Source organism: Caretta caretta, chromosome 9 (genome assembly GCF_965140235.1).
Source record: "Caretta caretta isolate rCarCar2 chromosome 9, rCarCar1.hap1, whole genome shotgun sequence".
In the NCBI taxonomy this organism is placed as follows: Eukaryota; Metazoa; Chordata; order Testudines; family Cheloniidae; genus Caretta; species Caretta caretta.
In genome coordinates this window covers 30,246,826-30,267,699 of record NC_134214.1, presented here as the reverse complement: position 1 = coordinate 30,267,699, position 20,874 = coordinate 30,246,826, and the positions used below count along the sequence as shown (strand labels likewise).

The window sequence follows — 20,874 nt, the reverse complement described above, 5'->3', positions numbered from 1 at the left end:
TTGGTCCCTATGTGTACTCCACTGTGGATGACAGACAAGCAATACTCACGTAGGAGGAGGGTGCAAGGTTGCAGGTGGCAGAGCTGTCTGAATCCCCATCATCCCAAAAGATGCGTCAGTGGAGGAGTCCTGTACTAAAGCATATCACCTCACAAATGTGTGGTTGGAAATCCAAGTAGCTGCTCTGCAAATGGGACGCAGAGGTACTTCTAGAAGCAACAGCACCGATGTTGCTTGTGCTCTTGGAGAATAAGCCCACACCCCATGAGAAGGATGAATATTAGACAGCTTATAGCAGGGTAAGAAATAGACCAGGATCCATTTAAATATCCCCTGAGAAGACATAGCTTGACCTTGAACTCTTTCTGCTACAGCAATAAACAATCTGGGAGATATTCTGATTGGTTTTGTCTCTTGCAGGTAAAAGGACAAGGGCTGGTCTACACTGAGAGTTTACATCAGCATAACCACTTCTCTCAGAGGTGTAAAAAATTCACACCCTTAAGAGACACAGTTATACCAACCTAACCCCCGGCGTAGACAGCGCTAAGTCGATAGAAGAATTCTTCTGTCAATCTAGCCACTGCTTCTCGGGGAGGTGGATCAACTACAGCAATGGGTGAACCCCTCCTGTTGCTATAGTGAGTGTCTACGCTGAAGTGCTACATAGGCGCAGCTGCATCACTGTAGCATTTTAAGCCTAGACATACCCTAAGGCTCATCACGTATCGAGGGAATGAAGTCTCTTCTCTTCTTCAGAGGCATGTGGTTTTGGGGGAAAAAAGAACAACCGCAGGTAAGCGAACTGACGAGTTCAGATGAAACTCTGAAACTACTCTGGGGGTGAACTTGGGATGTAAATGCAATGGGACTTTGTCTTTAGGGAATATAGTGTAAGGCAGATCTGCCATCAGTGCTCTGAGCTCAGCCACCCTCCTGGCTGAAATGATGGCTACCACAAATGCAATCTTCTTCTATCCATGAGACATGGAACACATATCTAGTGGTTCAAAGGGATAGCGAGCACTGAAAGAACAAGATTTAAAGTCCATTGAGGAGTAAGTTTCCTTATTGGCAGAAAGACTCTGAGCAGACCCTTCCAAAAACTGGTAGTCAATGCAGGAGCAAAAATTAAGTAACCATGTGAAGGTGGGTGGTACACAGTGATTGCTGCCAGGTGGTTCGTAAAGAGTTGCCGGAAAGACCCACTGTTTTGAAGGGGGGGCGGCGGGGGGAGTCCAAAATAAGGGGAATACCTGTAATCTCTGGGGATATACGTTTTTGTTGCTCCCACGAGATAAATGCTTCCATTTGTCAGTGTAGCATTTTCTAGTGCAATCTTTTTTACTGGTAATAAGAATGCTTCGCATAGCTTCAGAACACAAATGCTGTATTATTTACACCTATCCAAAAACCAAGCCCTGAGATGGAGTGCTTGGGAGATGGGATGCTTGATGTTGCCTTTCCCTGGGTCAGGAGATTGGAAGAAGACTGAATGTTGATCAGCGACAGAGACAATATGCATCAGAGACTTGGGAACCAAAACAGTCTGGGTCACTGGAGGCTGATGATGATGACTTGTGCGTTGTCTTGACAAAATATTCCATAAGACCTGAGGTGGGAGTGGTAAGGGAGGGAAGGCATAGATGGTTTGACCATGGAAAGAGGAGATTGTTGCCCTGAGAGAAGATGACTATGGCTTCTCTGGAGCAGTATGTTGCAATTTGTTCATTTGAGAGGCAAACAGGTCCCTTGCAGGGGTTCCCCACAGAGCAAAAATACTGTCTACCATGGAGTCATGTAATTCTCATTTGTGGTTCATAGCAAAGTGTCTGTTGAGGGAGTCCACCGGCGCATTCTGATCCCCTGGAAGGTAAGTTGCCAACAGGGTGATTTGATTGCTGTTGCGATATTTCCATAGGGTGACTGCTTCTGCACACGGGGGAAAGGATCTCACTTGTCCTTTCTTGTTGATGTAAAAATCAGTTGTCATATTGTCCGACATGATGAGGATATGGATATCTTGAATGAACGGGAAAAAGGCTTTGCAAGCTTCCTGGACTCTCACTTTCAGATTGCTGATGTGAATCCTGGTCTCTTGTGAAGTCCAAGTGCCCTGCACTGCAAGCCCCCCAGCCTAAAAGAGATGCATCTATAATGATATCCCATCTACTGAGGGGGAAAGGAATGGCACACTCATGCATACCTGCTGGGGATTCCTCCATCATAGCAGAGATGATGTAAAGAAATAAGAAGCGATGGATGGAAATGGACAGAACAGAGTCTGTCTGGGCAAAAATTACATTGGGGAAGAAAACTATTAGAGCCTCCCCGGGATAGTGTTTGGGGTGTGCTATAGACCGCTGGGATCTAATTTGGATATGGATAGAGTCCTTTTTAATGTTTTTAATAAAGTAAATACTAATGGAGAATGTGTGATCATGGGAGGCTTTAACTTCCCAGATATAGACTGGAGGACGAGTGCTAATAATAATAATAGGTCTCAGATTTTCCTAGATGCGATAGCTGATGGATTCCTTCATCAAGTAGTTGCTGAACCGACTAGAGGGATGCCATTTTAGATTTGGTTTTGGTGAGTAGTGAGGACCTCATAGAAGAAATGGTTGTAGGGGATAATCTTGGCTCAAGTGATCATGAGCTAATTCAGTTCAAAGTGAACAGAAGGATTAACAAAAATAAATCTGCAACTAGGGTTTTTGATTTCAAAAGGGCTGACTTTCAAAAATTAAGGAAATTAGTTAGGGAAGTGGATTGGACTGAAGAATTTATGGATCTACAGGTAGAGGAGGCCTGGGATTATTTTAAATCAAAGCTGCAGAAGCTATCGGAAGCCTGCATCCCAAGAAAGGGGAAAAAATTCATAGGCAGGAGTTGTAGACCAAGCTGGATGAGCAAGCATCTCAGAGAGGTGATTAAGAAAAAGCAGAAAGCATACAGGGAGTGGAAGATGGGAGGGATTAGCAAGGAAAGGTACCTTATTGAGGTCAGAACATGTAGGGATAAAGTGAGACAGGCTAAATGTCAAGTAGAGTTGGACCTTGCAAAGGGAATTAAAACCAATAGTAAAAGGTTCTATAGCCATATAAATAAGAAGAAAACAAAGAAAGAAGAAGTGGGACCGCTAAACACTGAGGATGGAGTGGAGGTCAAGGATAATCTAGGCATGGTCCAATATCTAAACAAATACTTTGCCTCAGAATTTAATAAGACTAAAGAGGATCTTCGGGATAATGGTAGCATGACAAATGGGAATGAGGATATGGAGGAAGACATTACCATATCTGAGGTAGAAGAGAAACTCGAACAGCTTACTGGGACTAAATCGGGGGGCCCAGATAATCTTCATCCAAAAATATTAAAGGAATTGGCACATGAAATTGCAAGCCCATTAGCAAGAATTTGTAATGAATCTGTAAACTCAGGGGTTGTACTGTATGATTGGAGAATTGCTAACATAGTTCCTATTTTTAAGAAAGGGGAAAAAAAGTGATCTGGGTAACTATAGGCCTGTTAGTTTGACATCTGTAGTATGCAAGGTCTTGGAAAAAATTTTGAAGGAGAAGGTAGTTAAGGACATTGAAGTCAATGGTAAATGGGACAAAATACAACATGGTTTTACAAAAGGTAGATCGTGCCAAACCAACCTGATCTCATTCTTTGAGAAAGTAATAGGTTTTTTAGACAAAGGAAACGCAGTGGATCTAATTTACCTAGATTTCAGTAAGGCGTTTGATACCGTGCCACATGGGGAATTATTAGTTAAATTGGATAAGATGGGGATCAATAGGAAAATTGAAAGGTGGATAAGGAATTGGTTAAAGGGGAGACTACAACAGGTCCTACTGAAAGGTGAACTGTCAGGCTGGAGGGAGGTTACCAGTGGAGCTCCTCAAAGATCAGTTTTGGGACCAATCTTATTTAATCTTTTTGTTACTGACCTCGGCACAAAAAGTGGGAGTGTGCTAATAAAGTCTGCGGATGATACAAAGCTGGGAGGTATTGCCAATTTAGAGAAGGACAGGGATATCCTACAGGAGGATCTGGATGACCTTGTAAACTGGAGTAATAGTAATAGGATGAAATTTAATAGTGAGAAGTGTAAGGTCATGAATTTAGGGATTAATAACAAGAATTTTAGTTATAAGCTGGGGATGCATCAATTAGAAGTAACGGAGGAGGAGAAGGACCTTGGAGTATTGGTTGATCATAGGATGACTATGAGCTGCCAATGTGATATGGACGTGAAAAAAGCTAATGCGGTCTTGGGATGCATCAGGAGAGGTATTTCCAGTAGGGATACGGAGGTTTTAGTACCGTTATACAAGGCACTGATGAGACCTCACCTGGAATACTGTGTGCAGTTCTGGTCTCCCATGTTTAAGAAGGACAAATTGAAACTGGAACAGGTAAAGAGAAGGGCTACTAGGATGATCCGAGGAATGGAAAACTTGTCTTATGAAAGGAGACTCAAGGAGCTTGGCTTGTTTAGCCTAACTAAAAGAAGGTTGAGGGGAGATATGATTGCTCTCTATAAAAATATCAGAGGGATAAATACCGGAGAGGGAGGGGAATTATTTAAGCTCAGTACCAATGTGGACACAAGAACAAATGGATATAAACTGGTCATTGGGAAGTTTAGACTTAAAATTAGACGAAGGTTTCTAACCATCAGAGGATGGAAGTTTTGGAACAGCCTTCCAAGGGAAGCAGTGGGGACGAAAGATCTATCTGGCTTTAAGATTAAACTCAATAAGTTTGTGGAGGAGATGGTATGATGGGATAACATGGTTTTGGTAATTAAATATTCATGGTAAATAGGCCCAATGGCCTGTGATGGGATATTAGATGAGGTGGGATCCGAGTTACCCAGGAAAGAATTTTCTGTAGTATCTGGCTGGTGAATCTTGCCCATATGCTCAGGGCTTAGCTGATCGCCATATTTGGGGTCGGGAAGGAATTTTCCTCCAGGGCAAATTGGAAGAGGCCCTGGAGGTTTTTCGCCTTCCTCTGTAGCATGGGGCATGGGTCACTTGCTGGAGGATTCGCTGCTCCTTGAAGTCTTTAAACCACGATTTGAGGACTTCAATAGCACAGACATAGGTGAGAGGTTTTTTGCAGGAGTGGTGGATGAAATTCTGCGGCCTGCGTTGTGCAGGAGGTCAGATTAGATGATCATAATGGTCCCTTCTGACCTAAATACCTATGAAAAAAAAACCTTGGTGGACGCAGTTATATGGCATTCATGGACTGTTTGTTTGGTGAGTACAGTTTGAAGCCACGCTTGCAAGAGGGATTCTACTTCTTGTTTGAGAATCTCCTTAAATTGGATAAATTGGAGAGAGTCCAGCGAAGGGCAACAAAAATGATTAGGGGTCTGGAACACATGACTTATGAGGAGAGCCTGAGGGAGTTGGGATTGTTTAGCCTGCAGAAGAGAAGAATGAGGGGGGATTTGATAGCTGCTTTCAACTACCTGAAAGGGGGTTCCAAAGAGGATGGCTCTAGACTGTTCTCAATGGTAGCAGATGACAGAACGAGGAGTAATGGTCTCAAGTTGCAGTGGGGGAGGTTTAGATTGGATATTAGGAAAAACTTTTTCACTAAGAGGGTGGTGAAACACTGGAATGCGTTACCTAGGGAGGTGGTAGAATCTCCTTCCTTAGAGGTTTTTAAGGTCAGGCTTGACAAAGCCCTGGCTGGGATGATTTAACTGGGATTTGGTCCTGCTTCGAGCAGGGGGTTGGACTAGATGACCTTCTGGGGTCCCTTCCAACCCTTATATTCTATGATTCTATGATTATGAAAATGGCCCCTGAAAAGGGGTGGGGATGGGGTGTTTGGAGGAGGCAGGGAGGTAAATTCGATAGTATAGCCAGAATGAATAATGTTTAGTACCCCCACTTGCCTGTTGTTTTTGCAATCCAGATGTGGAAAGAGTCCTAGAAAATTCCCGCAGAGTGTGGGGGAATCGGCAGGTGTTGGCATCACTGGTTTGCAGCTCTCGAACTCCCATCAAAAATATCATTTCAATGGAGGCTGGCATGGGACCGATGTTGTTGCCACAGAAGGTCTAGGGAGATGGGACTTCTGAACCTTTTGCTTTTTACACGTTAGTTCATAAGATTGTTGGTTGTAAAACTGTTGCGCTATTGGTCTAGGCTTGTATGACTGCCTGAGCAACTCTATGGCCTTAAAGTTGAGGCCAGGGAGGCTAGAAATAAGTTAACGGTGGGCCAACCGTTTGTTTGTTCACATCTGGACTGTTCTTTCTTTTGTCACTCCACCATCAGCCGCAGGGGAAGCGGAAATGGCAGCTGTGGTAGGGTATTGTAACTCAGTGACAGTTGGGAATGACAGCTCAGCACTTTCCTAAACTTCTAGGTGTGGCTGAAAGCACTTCTCACATTCTTATGATATCGTCCCAATAAGTACAAGAAGAAAGATACAGCTATCATTTGTTTAGAGTAGCCACAGACCTCCTGAGCACAGTTTCACAGCACTGTTCCTCAAAGACTGTTAGGATTATTTAACATATATGTTTTATTACTTTGATCATTTTTAGTGTGTATAGAGGAATCTGCTCAGGTCTGCGGCTTGGTCTTTATTGGGTTTAATCTGCCATTCTGTACTCCTAAGGTAAGCAGGGGTACCAGATGTAGATTTTATTTATTTCCCCTTTGGAAGATTGTTCCTACGATTCTGCTTCAGAAGGAAGAGTGAAGTTGTGCTAAGAAAGATTTCAGATTGTCCCAAAAACATTTCAGATGATTAGGGCTCTCCCTACCATCAAAGGGAGACACTGTCAGCCTTCGAGCACTGGGGCACTTTCTCAGCCTCTCCGGAGGGAGTGAGATTTGAGAACAGATTTCCCAGAAGTCAGAAATTTCACACTTCTCTTCTGCAAAGCGATCAGAAGAGTCTGCATTTCTCTTGGAGGTGCCAGCTTAGGATATCCATTGGAAAATCTTCGGAGGCTTGTTACAGAGCTGGTAGCATGGGAAGTGGTCTAGGCTTGAAGTCCCCTTACCACAATCCAGCATCAGCAGCATCTATGTTGTGTACAAAGCCCTCCATCTGTGGTCCAAGGAGAGGTGGAGCGGGAGAAAGTGGCTGACCTCCACAGACAGGGGTGTGGCTGCTGGTGCAAGTTCTAGAGATCATCCCTTTTATTTGTCTTGGGCCTGTTGATTTGTCCAACCCCTGATACACTGAGTTCTAAAGCAGAAGGGAGGGGCAGCTGCAGCTCTAAAGTACTACTCTGGGTATCCACAGGCCTGAGCGTTTTTGTACCTTTGTCAGCTTTTTCAATCTTGCCTCTCTCTTTAGCCTGGGGGATAGAAGCAGAGGGGTCTTCAGCCAGAGTGGGCAGCTGAGACCAGTGCCTTCATTATGTCCAGCATAACCAGGTTCCCTAATCCTTCCTGGCTCCTCTCCTGCCCAGGTAAGTTGCACTGTGACTCCACATATAATGGGGCTAAGGGGAAAATTCACTTCTGGCCACAGATGTGGCTAAACTTCCCAAAGAGAAACTTGATAAAGGAGGCACTGGGAGAGAAGAGACTGTGGGTTAAAGCACCAGACTGACTTTTTTCTTTTTCGCCTTTAAGATTCCTTGGTCTAGTTTTCTCTCTGGAGCCTGCAGGTGCACCAATCAATGTAGCATCTCAGAAGGGGAAGTGAAGCTGAGGGGGAAAATTCACCAAAAGATAGAACAGTCCTAGGACATAGCTTGGAATTAAACTGAATTGTTAAGCAGAAATTTGAAATAAAATGTTGTTGCCATTTTCTCCAGGAAGGAAATCTAGTTAATCTTGCCTGTCACTGAGGAGATAGAGAAAATTGGAGGAACTACAGGGACAGGACATCACAGCTGTCATTTTGCCCGCAAACTAAAGTGCCCACAATGAAGAAAAACAGCTTTTTTTATTGGAGGGGGGAAGGTCAGTGTCTGTGTTGGAGGGGAATTTAGTAGCTAAACAATAGCTGAGCAACAACTCTAAGAAGCATGTGGATGAGGTATTGGAGTGGGCACTTCCTTAACTTTCCCTCACTTCACAGAAATCTGAAACCTCGTTCTTTGACATGGCCTGGAATTTAAACATTGATTCCCATTCTTTAACTTCCACCAACCCTTTTTTTTTTTTTGCCCACCCACAATCAGAGAAATCGACTGGCTACACACATGCAAAACAAAAACCCAACAAAAAGACACAGCACACACACGCAAACAATTTATTTGTGCTTTATAGTGCCTTGTGCATTTTGGGCCCATTCAGCAAAACACATAAGCATATGATTAATTCCATCCCTGTACCAATCATTTGATTAAGTTCCATTAAAATCAATGGGACTTAAAATACATGCTTGCGTGCTTTGCCAAACTGTTGTCTCTAAGCAGGGCTGTTTCCCGTATTTTTATCTGCATGACAAAGTCACACAAAACAACATAGCCAAGTAAGAAAAGGCTCTGGTTAATCAATAATGGTCTGATAAAGATTGCTGCTACAGAGCAAGGTGGATTGTTGACATTTCCATCCCTGAGCTGATGCATATGCCTCTCTCCTTCCTTCTAGTTTTCTTCCCCATTTTCAGAAAACTCAAGCTTGACAGTAAACATCTAGCAGAAACCAGACGTGTCATGGTTACAGTAGTCTTCAAGGGAAGGGACAAGTTGCTCTGCTCTTTGTTTAGTAAATGTCAGCTAATTAATGGAATGGCTCCTACAGCAGCTTCAAAGAAGCCATGCAGTGATAACTGGTTCCTTATGGCATAGAAATGGTGTGAAACTTTACAAGAGCGGGCATATCAGCAATAAATAAGTGTATTCCTAAATGTAATTTTATACTTCCAATTGCACCAAATGTAATTCCATTATCTGAAATAATTCATTTGTCATGCCTCCTAGGAACCTGATCCTGCACCCTCAAAGTCACTGGGAGCTTTGTTGTTAACTTCAATAAGCCCAGGATCAAGTCATATCCCAGTACAATTTTAACATATAGATGAACAGAAATGAGCATATATTCATTGTTTAAAGTTAGTGGATTGGCAGACTTACAATGAGGAAGCAGGCACCAATCATGACAGCTTTCATCTTAACATCAAGATCCAGTGGAAACTGGATTCCAAAATTATCAGCATCTGTAAATGCCTCTCTCACAAATCCACTCCACTGCTTAGAAATTCTTCCAACTACAGAACTTTCATCCATCGACTTCACCTAGTTTGAAATAAAAACAAAGAAAGTCTGCCACTCATAATTAAAAAGATTTTGTGTGATCATTTTAAATGCTCATTCAAAAACTTCAGGATATTCACATTTATATTGGTTGTTATATGTACTACAGCATGTGGTATTCAATATTGTGGTAATCTCAACTCTACATCAGTAAATCATGGGCGCAAATCCTAGGCTAGAACTTGGGCTCATATCAGTGCTAACTACACAGTACAGCACAGTAATGGAGAAGGTTGCAGGGCAACACTGTTAGAAGTACTGTAAATCAAGGTTCCTTCACCCAGTGACAGGTGTCTACGTGGATATTAAAAGATTACATGATAATTTTCCAAAGTAGGGGAGAAGACATATGTCAACATTATGTCTTTTGAAAACTGGTTTCAGTGTTCAAAGCCATGTAAAATGGCTATTCTGAAGAACATAGTGGCTACTAAGCCTGCTTAGAATGATCTTGCAAACCCTTGCTTATGATTACTATACATTGTTTTAGAATAAACTAGTATCTGGAATATGAAAATAGGATTCATTAACTCTTCATTAGTTTAAGAATTAATTAATTACAGAATTAAATAATGTATAATAAAATTACATGATCCACTCATGCTGATCCATTTTGATCATTTACATCAAGTACTGAACAATTAAGTCAGTGGCTCTAGAAAGTTGTCATTTAATTAATATACTTAAAAATACAGTACTAAGGGAAAATTATGTATTGAATCTATTCAAAAGTGTATACTGAATCTATTTTTACTACCTAAAGTAAGATAATGATATTTTCCACTGTTAATTCGATAAACATTAAAGAGATTTCAACACCACCACAGTAAAACAACTGCAATATATGCAAGGTACACTCTAATTGGCGCTAAAAGCTTCACTCCAACAGGAAGAAAGGGAAAAAAAGGATGAAATATTATCTAAACATTCAATATCTCATGGTCTGGTAATCTGAAAGTTGATTTATCATGACAATGTTTGAAACCTGGGTTATTTACTAAGATAACTGTTTTCAAAGATTTTCATATGCAAACAGTTGGACTATCTAAACACCAAATGTTATTACTGAATGCATTACAACTTAGTTTTGTGGGAAATGGTCCATTAGTAACAATAAGACCAGTTAGAGATATTAAACTATTAGGAAAACCAACCAATTAAAAATAGAAGAGAGGAATACAAACACTTTAAACAATGTTACCTACCTCAAAATTAATATCCTCACAACAGCTGCATACAACGCATGGGCCAATGATTTTAAATACATCAATTTTTGCTTCATTTTGAATAGTAAATTTAGGCAGACAGGGATGCCAGTTTTGTTTTATGTAGCCAACTGGTGTACCTGGAGGGGCCTGAACTTCAAGCTTCAAAAGAAAAAAAAACACAACACAGAAGTGGTATAAAAGTTAAGTATCTGCATAATTATTCCAATTTGTTTTAAATGCTTGTAAAATAATCTTCAGCATAGAGAAATACTGTAATGCAGAGAACGGGTTATATATCCTACAGGAACTGTAGTACTTTAAGATGTCAACACAGATTACATTCTTGGTGTGCATGCGCCCACATGCTCACAAAATCAAATTCTTTTGAATAGCAGTGTCCATTGTGGCAGATAGATTCCAAGTTGGCAAAATCGTAACACTGTTCCTATAAATTTTATGCTCTGTCTCAGAGTCAGTGTTGCTTTATCCTTGTTGATGATGAGTAAGGCTATAATTTAGCCAGAGGTATTTTTAGTAGAAGTCATGGGCTGCCTGAGCAACAGCCAGTGTGGCTGGCCCCAGGGACTGCCTGAGCAGCGGCTGGTATGACTGGCTGCAGGGCCGCCCCACTGGCTGGCTGCAGAGCTGCTCCAGCAGCGGCCAGTATGGCTGTCTCCGGGACCACCTGAGCTGCTGTCTCTGGAGCCAGCTGCTTGGGTGGCCCTTGGGTCAGCAAAACTGGCTGCTGCGAAGTCATAAAGGTCACGGAAAGTCATGGAATCCGTGACTTTCACGACCTCCATGACAAACACAGAGCCCTAATCATGAGGCAGAGGGAGGCGAAGTGGTTTAAGGTGTTCTGCCTAGAGTTTCTGACTTGTGGAGAAGAGCCTCGTGTCAGCCAAATTATCCAAATACAAATACACCAGGACTTCTTGTCTCCTTAAATATACTGTCACCACTACAGCGAGGACTTAGTAAAATCTTGTGGCTATGGACAAACCAAAGGATAGGACCCTGTACTGATAATAGGATGTTTCTATTATAAACACCATTAATTTTCTGTATGCTGGGAGTATTGAGATATGGAAGCAAGCATTGTGTAGGTTGAAAGCCATGAACCAGTTCATGGGATCAAATATAGGAATGATGAAAGCTAGGATGACCACCCTGATCTTCTTTGGGATCAAGTAGTAATGGGAGTAGAAGCCCCGCTCTGAATTTGAGGAACCTCCTCTATCACTCCCAACTGTAGCAGGGAGTTTACTTCTTGTTGTAGAAGTATCCTGTGAGAAGGGTACCTGAAGAGCAGTGGGAAGGGAATTAGAACAGCCCCAAACCTTCCTTATGGTCTCAAGGACCCGTCAGAGGTGATCCCAGCCCAAGCTTATTTAAAATAATAAAGGTGGTTGTCAAACAGAAAAGTGGATTGATTCAGAGATGGTCCAGGTGGGCTCTTGACTGTCCTGTCAAAGCTACTTCCTTCACACTTGTCCCTGCTGTGGGGACAGCCAGAGTGAGGTTGATGAGCACCACTGGTGGAACTGTAGGCCTTTCCTCAGTGGTTCTGATGGACACAGTGGGAACTGTTGCTGGGATCTGTAGCAGAATGAGGACTGAGGCCTCAGTTTCTAATGCTGTTTGTGCCTGGGCTCTATCTGTTTTTTTAATGAGTGCAAAGCCTTGTTGGTACCAGTGCTGAACATGTCTTTCCATTGAAATGGAAGATATTCAGTGGTCACTTGGACTTCTCGGGGAATGCTTGACATCTGCAGACAGGAGGAGTGTCTTATTGTGTGACCATGGACACCATAGTTCTTGGTACTGTGTCTTACATATCCAGTGCAGCCTGGCATGCTGTTCTCACAATGAGCCACCCTTCAGCCAAGGTAGATGTTAGTTTTTCCTGATGTTTGTTGGGAAGCGTATCCATCAATTAACAGAATCAGTCCCAAAAAGAGAGAATTGTATTTAGAGAGGAGCACCTGGTAGCTCACAACTCTACTTTGTAAATTCACTGATAAATACACTTTGCATCTGCGGAGATCCAGTTTGTTTGGATCCTTTTCTCTCAGAGTTCCTCTGATCTGCTCTTTAGACTGGGGTGGGCAAACCTTTTGGCTCGAGGGCCACATTGGAGTTGCAAAACTATATGGAGGGCTGGGTACGGAAGGCTGTGTTTCCCCAAACAGTCTGACCCCCACCCCCTATCCCCCCCTCCCACTTCCCACCCCCGACTGCCCCCTCAGAACCGATGACCCATCCAACCCCCCCTGCTCCTTGTCCCCTGACTGCCCCCTCCCGGGACCCCCTATCCAACCTCCCTGCTCCTTGTCCCCTTACTGCCCCGCCCCCTGACAGGCCCCTCAGGAGTCCCACACTTATCCAGCCCCTTGTTCCTTATTCCCTGACTGCCCCTTCCAGAACCGCTGCCCCATCCAACAGCCCCCTGCTCCCTGTCCCTTGACTGCCCCCTGGAACTCCCACTCCCGCCCCCTTATCATGCCAAAGCCAGTCACGCTGCCGTGCTGCCCGGCCAGGAGCTCAGGGGCCAGGCAGGATGGTCCCGCAGTCCGGATGGGGCCCGCAGGCCATAGTTGCCCACCTCTGATTTAGACTGTTCTTGTGCAACTTGGATGATCAAAGATCCCAGAGTGGGATGTTGGAAAGAATACCCTAAAACCCCTTTGTTGTTATCCGATACTTTCTGTCCACTTGCTAGCAGGTGACAGTGAGCCAAATGATCTCAGCAGGCTCTAGAAACGATTTATCCTTTCATTAATGGGCAATTGCCCGACTCGGAGGGCTAAAGAATGCCTGAGAGCTTGTGCTGCTTCTCCTGGATGTTTTTGAGGAGTCAAGAGCACCTGCCAGATGCCTCATCAGGTCCTGAAAGATCCTGAGCTCACCTATGGAGGGAAATGGATGGAGAGGTTGATTGCTTCATCTGGAGGCAACGAAGATATGGCCAATAGTTGCTGGTGCTCTGAGGAGAGTTCCTCCCTGCTGAACTTTTCCTTTTCCTTTGCTACGGACAGTTGGGGAGTCTGTACTAGAGTTATTGTACATGCTGCCTCAGAGATGATTTGAAACTGTCTGGGAAGTTGGCTTTCTGCCATATGGAATGACTCCAAGGGGGCCAATATGTGCAAGGCTTAGATAGGACCATTTCCGCATGGCAAGGGAGATCTAAGTTTTCCCTAGTCCGTGGTATGAGTGTCCTTGTGGACTTTGTCTCACACCAATGTTGAAGCAGGAAAGGAACAGGATACAAGAGAGTGTCCCCAGAGCTCAGGTTGGCACAGCAGTTTACAGGAACACTTGAGAAAAGAGATTGACTGGCGGGAGGTGGCCTCTTAGCTGGCTTGCCTATCCAACCACTGAAGTCTCCAAAAGTGTTATCCAACCACTGAAGTCTCCAAAAGATTCAACTTCAGTCTGCCCTCTTTGGATTTTTGCACATACTTTGAAAAAGCCTTGCACTCCGAGCAATGCTTAGGCATACACCCCTCACCTAATCAAAGGAGGCATCTAACATGACCATTAATGATGGACATTGCCAAGGCTCAGAAGGAACAGATCTTGACTCCTGGAGCTTTGCCTTCAACCAGGTTGGTCTTGTGTACAGAGGGAGAAGTGGGGGGCATTGGGTCCTAGATATGGAGGTTGGGAGGAAAACTATCAATGCCTTGTTTCCACCAGGGAAATTACACCCCCCTTCAACAACAACAACAACAAAAAACCATGTTGAAGAGACTTGCAAACCACATAGTCCAGCCTGAAGGAACTGTGAAGTGGTTGAGACCACCTTGCCTCTCATACTCTAAGCCACAGTAATTGCAAGGGATCTCGCAACAGACACTGCTATTCAAAAGAATCTAATCACATGCTCATGAGCACCAAGAGTAGAATCAGTGTGGAAAAAAATCACTTGAAGACTACAACTGTTTCTTAAATGATTCAAGGAGATTTGTCTGAACATTCTGTGAGAACTGTCACAGATGCTACCATCGTTTAATAAGAAAAAAAAAAACATGTTCCCATCCCCCCAAACCGCCAACCCCCAAAGTTGCTGGACCCATAATACTACAAAAAGCAGCCAGTTAAGTTAAGCCAGAGTAAGCTTTAACTTTGTCCTAGTAAGAGTTTTAATAGTGTTTTAATTATAGGAATTTCAATATTGTTTTTATCTATCTGAACAGTATTAAAACTGAGATTTTGCTTAGCATAAAATAATTTTACATTCCAAACTCATGTGGTGTTTCACTTTATTTGCATATATATATAAAAATTTGTAGTGGAAATGGAGGGCAGATTGTGACTCTAAACAGAAGACACCATCCTACTGTGTAGCCCATAGAGCTAGCTTAGCTTTTTATTTTACTCAGCAGTAACACAAGAAACCTACAGGCCTGTATTCTATAAGACACTGGCTTAAGCAAGTTAGCATAAGTAAAGTAGGTCTTGTGATTCTGTGTATAAGAAAGGTGACCATTTATATCACTGTTACCACTATTTCAGAATTTCCATAAGTCTTGTACAAAGTATGTCATGTAAGATACCAATAGAAAAGTTATGAATTGCTAAGTATGATTATCTTGTTTATATTCATGTATCATCTGTGTAGCTGAAGTTCTGAATATGAGTGAGTACTTGTATCTTACACATGTGTTGTATTTCTGGGTGACACCCCGCAGATAGATTTGCATCAGACAGCTAGACTAGACAGCTATGTGTTGATGGCCCATTAAGGACACTCAGCTCACAATGGGCCATTGAAGAAATTCATGCCATCCAGTAAGCTTTTCTTGTGGACACCTCAGAAAGAATACAGGCAATGTCTGCCCTTGTGAGTCAGTAAAGCATGTAAGGACTTGTGATAAGGACATGTGACCCTGGACTCCATCTTGGGCCGATAATTTTCCATGCACCTGGACTTTGGGCTTTGTTTGGGACAGTAAATTTCCATGAACATGGCAAAGGATATAAAAGACCTCTGAGACACCTCCATTTTGCTTCTTTCCTACTCTAATTCGCTGGACTGTGGATTTACAACAAAAAGGAGCATCTTGAACTACAGACTGAGGATCTTCCAATCTTTTGGAAGTTACCAGACTTTACAAGCAAACAGTCTATTCATTCACTGCTACAGCCCTGACATAAGGACTTTGCAATCATTTGTATGCATATGATCTATTAACCATTTATCATTCTCTTTTTTATTATTATTAAATCTTTAGTTAGTTTACTAAGGATTGACTGACAGCGTGATATTTGGGCAAGATCTGAGATACATATTGACTTGGGGTATGTGTCTGATCCTTTGGGATTAGAAAGAACCTCACATATGATAAAATGAGTTTTCGATAACCTCTCACTATATTAGATTGGCTTGTCTGGATGGGAGCCAAGTGCTGGAATGCCTAACGGGGACTGTGTTTGGCTTCTGGTTAACCAGTGTGGTACTGGCAGAAGCTCTTTTGTTACTGGTTTGGTGAATTTGATTATAGAATAAACCACCAGTTTTGGGGGACTGTCTGTCCTATTTCTTGCAGTCTGCCCTGAGTGTTGCATTCTCATTGTGGTCTATCCCAGGCACATGGTCACAGGTCCATGACCCTTAGCATAGATAAAATGGCCCAACAGTTATCCTAGATTTTGGGGAACTGGGAATAGCTTGCTCAAGAGAAGGAGTTGGTACATAATGATACCAGGCAACCACAGGAACACTGAACTGATACTGGGATTGGGTATTTTAGGATAGAATCATTGGTAGATGTTTAACCACAAACCTGCTTTAGCAATAGGTGACATATATGATAATGAGTTAGAAGGTATTAATATGTTAACCTATATGATAAGGGCACCCCAATATTAGGAGGGTAAGGAAGTTAGATTTGGACATGGAAGACTGGGCATCTGAATGAATATTCATGATAGTGCCCAGACGATATAATAACTAAGCCACCATGTAGCTGGGGTAAGCTTTCCATCACCGATAACAGCGAAGAGCTGAAGGGTCAGTCACCAACCTTTGGGGTTCTGGACCATCAGATTCATTTGGCATGCCAGGGACAGGGCTGATCCTTTGTCTCTCACCACAAGGTTCCCAAGGAAGGATGAGAATATGTACGAAGGATGTACATGAGCAAATGCAGGGAATGATACCAAAGATATCCCTAATAATGTGTTACTACTACTTGTGTCTGTGGTTTGGAGCTTTGTCTTTACGGATTGTTTTAATAAAAGTGGCTAAGGCTTTGCTTTGCCTTCAGTGTGCTTTGCCATACATCCTGGGGTTCCCTACAAGATACTGAACTTGTTAGTTTTAATTCTGTGGAGCCTAATTCTGGGATGAGAACCCTATTATCTCCAGCTCATTAAATCAGTATCAATTGGCAATCAATACAATTGTTATTAATCATTAAAAAGGATCAGGCAACAACTATACATCATTCAATTAGTAGTATCAGATTCCTACAATGAGGGTCAGGTCAAAAGTTTATGAACCTGGTACCTTTTTCTCCTCCTTTACTTATCAATATTCAGAAAGCTAAATTCTTTAATATTCTTATTCTTATTCTTTAATAAGCTAAATATAATAATCAAAATTTTGAATTAAGTTGGTTCCTCATTAGGGTCCAGTCCTAAAAAAGTATTGAACACCCACTTTTCAGGGAAGCCACTGTTGTCTTGAGGAATTTATGTCACTTCCTGAAAGGAAGGATACAAGCATTAAGCCCATAGCAAAATGTCAAGAAATTCCATCAAACAGGAGACAAAAATCATGAAAGAAATTTTCAAAAACCCTCAAAGAACAAAAAACAAAAAAATCACAGATCCCCACAAAATTACAGATGAAGTTAACCTTGTCCCACCTGACCTCTTGACACAAAAGAAAATCTCTGAAAACTTTTAAAGGTGCAGGAAAGAGAAAGGAATATCTCACCTCTTGCAAGCAGCAAGGACAACAACATGCAGAGCATCTGAGAGGTCTCTGCAGTGTTATCACTTCTTGACCCATATTGTCAATGATCCTAATGGTGAAAGATCGTGATGGTCCACAACAATTTCGAGTACAACAGTCATTTTCCTCTGCTGCAAAATATACTCTTTGCCCCAAGCTGTTTTTGATTTCATATTTGTTGTTAGTTTCAAAACCAGTAAGAACTGAAAATTAACAACATTAAAAAGGTATTCAGTTGATACACTAAATAAAAATATTAATAGAAATAGCAGAGGCCCCAATCAGGGTCAGGAACCCACTGTACTAATCCCTACATAAACACATAGGAAAACATGTCCCTTTCCCTGAAGATCTTACAATCTAATAAGGTTACTAACATATTGGGGGGGGGGGGGGAGGGAATCATAGAAGAGATACATACATATTTGAAATGTATTATTTTATTGTATTATTTTTTCATTATGAATAAGTTGCTAACTTTTCCCACTTGCCCTTCAAAACTAATTAATGTGAATGGTGAGTTCTTTTAGATATTATGGCACAGCTGAGACTTACGGTATCTCAGGATGGAGAAGGCCTTATGATCAGTTCAGAAAGGGCATTCCACAGGTGAGATGCAACAGAGGTGTTTGTGTGAGAAGTGACAAATGAGCAGACAAAACATGCACCACTGTCACAGTGGATGTGGCAGTGGGGAGGAATGCAAAAAAGTAAAAAACAAAAGTAGACAGCTAGGGAGGGGTAGAGTTGTGAAGGACCCTGACAATAAGAAAAAGAAGCTTTAAGTTGATGTGAAACAGCTGGAGCCAGCGGAGGGATCTGGAAAGTAGCACAATACTGTCAGAGGTGTAAACCAGCAAGATCATTTTAGCAGATGTGTTTTGAATGGACTGGAGGGGGAAAACGTGCATGGAAGGGAAGCCAATGAGTAGGTGGTTACCATAATTGAGATAGGAAATGATGAGGACCTGAACAAAAAACAACAGATGGATCTTAGAAATGTTATGGGATGAAAAAGCAGCAAGATTTGGGTGTAGCCTAGTTGTAGAGGGTAAGAGAGAAGGTGTCAACAACATCATCAATATTAAGGGCCTGAGTAACATCAGGATCATGATGTTGCCAAACATGGCAAAGAACAAGCAGAGTGGAAGGGATTTGGGAGAAAAGATCAGTTAGCTAGCAGCAAGACTTCCAGGAGGAGATGTCAGAGAGATAGGCCGAGATATAGGATTAGATTGAATTAGACAGGTCAGATGTAGCAAAGGAGATCTGTAAAAATGACAGTTTGAAAATCACATGAATGAGTGAGATTAGATGTAAAGATTATACTTTTAAATTAGAAATTGTCACTTTTAAAAAAAATACAAATTGAAATATAATTTATGTGAACTTTTTTATATTTCAAGTTTGAGATACTGAAAGTAACCAATATTTTAAGAATCAGTGTCACCCCCTCTCGCCTCTCCAAAATGTACTATGGTAGAGAATTGATTAAAGATATAAAAGACAAAAAACAAATCAATAAAGACCCCATCTTTAAAAGGCAATGAATAAATGAAGAATTTCTATCATTAAATAAGACTGGTGTTTAACAGTCATGTATAATTACTTGATATAGGACCAAAGTCATTTAAAATATCTCCAGCATAATGATCTTCCATTTAGCAGTATAGCAAGGTACACACCTTCCAGAAGCTCAATCTGCTGATGAACTAATATCTGGTCAATCTGTTACAGTGGTAAAAAATAGTTTAGAACAGAAGTTAATAAATAAAAGTTATAATTAAATTTCAAAAATAAAATCTACAGGTATGTCAGTTTTTATTTTTCAAAAATTAGATTTCAGGACACAAAATTATGGATCAATTCATAATTTTAACATTAGATCATCTACATTAATTGTGCTTTAGAAATGGTCTCTCTCTCACACACATAGATGATCAAAGAGATCATTCAAACACTAACATTCCAATTTTGCGAGCTGCTCTGTTGTGCACTACATCTAATTGAATATACTTGGAGGTGGAGAAAGGGAATGAATACTAGTGCTCAGAAAGAGTAACACATTGAAAGTCAAGACGTCTGATGTGCTACTGATGACCATACGGTCATATAAGCTTTTGCCACACCATACTACCCTTACCTAGGGTCACTATTTCTGATACAACAATGTACAATAGAACAATACCCATTCTCATTTAATCTTAAATTCTTGGCTAAAATTGCCAAATTGGGTGTCAATTAATGGTGGACACTTGTCTGCTAAAACTGGAACTATGCAGTGTTGTTGCAGCCATGTTGGTCCCAGGATATTAGAGAGACAAGGTGGGTGAGGTAACGCTTGTCTCTCTCCCCAACAGAAGTCGGTCCAATAAAAGATATTATCTCAGCCACCTTGCCTCTGTAAAACTGGGACTGACAGTACTTTTTCCAAATGGGCCACTGAGCAGCCATAAAATGGTAATATGCTTCAATTATGATGGTCCTGAGATAGATTTTTAACCTCTGACCTAAATGTAAATGGCTCTGTATCCCCAATACCAATCATGTAAGCCACTTGATTTCCCAAAGTAGATAAAAAGGTACTTAAATGCACAGGTATCTATTAGTTTTGTATTTTCATGGGAGTTTAAAACGGAGAAGAATATAGGTACCTGACTTAGGTATTCTAATCCGGGTGAACAGTTGAGAGTGGGAGGAGGTGCTGGCATCCAAGCTGCCCCACTGGTCCCAGAAGGCTGATTTTGGACTGGAGGGACCCCAGGTCCATATGGAGCTCCTGCTGGGTAACCCTGGAAGGCATAATTAGCTTGTTCTGGAGCATCTAGTTTGTGGGAAGATAAACAAAACACACACAATTCTGAAAAATCAGATATTAAAAACATAGTTTCAACACACCAACAAATACACTTCTGAAGTTCTAGCATTTTTAACTATTGAGAGTTTCATACTGAAACTACATTAGATAATTAGGCTTGGCAGAAATCAACTTATTTTATAATTTCAACAATATTGACATTTATTTTAAGCATTTTTAAATTATTAATAATTTACATTTTCACAGTTGTGCAAAATTATGGGTTGTAAGCTTTTTTTATTTTTATCTATTTAAATTTTTGGCAGTTGTGGGAAGTTATGGGGAGGTTAGACACTTACTTAAATGACAATAGTTGTTGAGATTCAAAAGTTAAAGCTTTATAACCATTAAAACATAAATTGAAAAACTCATGTCAAAATATACAGAGTAAACATCCTTAAATCAAACTCCAATAAGTTCTCAAGGAGCATTTTTCTTATTCTGCCTATCTGCGCATTTCTATTATTATAGATGGAAATATTTTGTCATCAGTTTGTGTGCATAGGGTAAAACTGATGTTTAATAATAAAAATCTAATACTTCCAAGCTCACCCATAATTCAGTTCAGTGATCCTCAAACTCT

General features: G+C 41.5%; 1 protein-coding gene across 2 annotated transcripts in view; it reads right to left on the bottom strand.

Annotated features, from left to right (window-relative positions):
* Positions 1-20,874, bottom strand: part of LOC125642555 (phospholipid scramblase 1) — a 53,296-nt gene that overhangs the window by 7,294 nt on the left and 25,128 nt on the right. For both annotated transcript variants that reach the window (XM_075132193.1, XM_048864131.2), the window contains 5 exons: positions 20,089-20,258; positions 19,120-19,162; positions 17,417-17,637; positions 10,465-10,626; positions 9,080-9,241 (listed from right to left, as the gene is read on the bottom strand). In XM_075132193.1, coding sequence (XP_074988294.1) covers positions 9,080-9,241; positions 10,465-10,626; positions 17,417-17,637; positions 19,120-19,162; positions 20,089-20,258 — 758 coding nt within the window. The remainder of the gene's footprint in view (positions 1-9,079; positions 9,242-10,464; positions 10,627-17,416; positions 17,638-19,119; positions 19,163-20,088; positions 20,259-20,874) is intronic.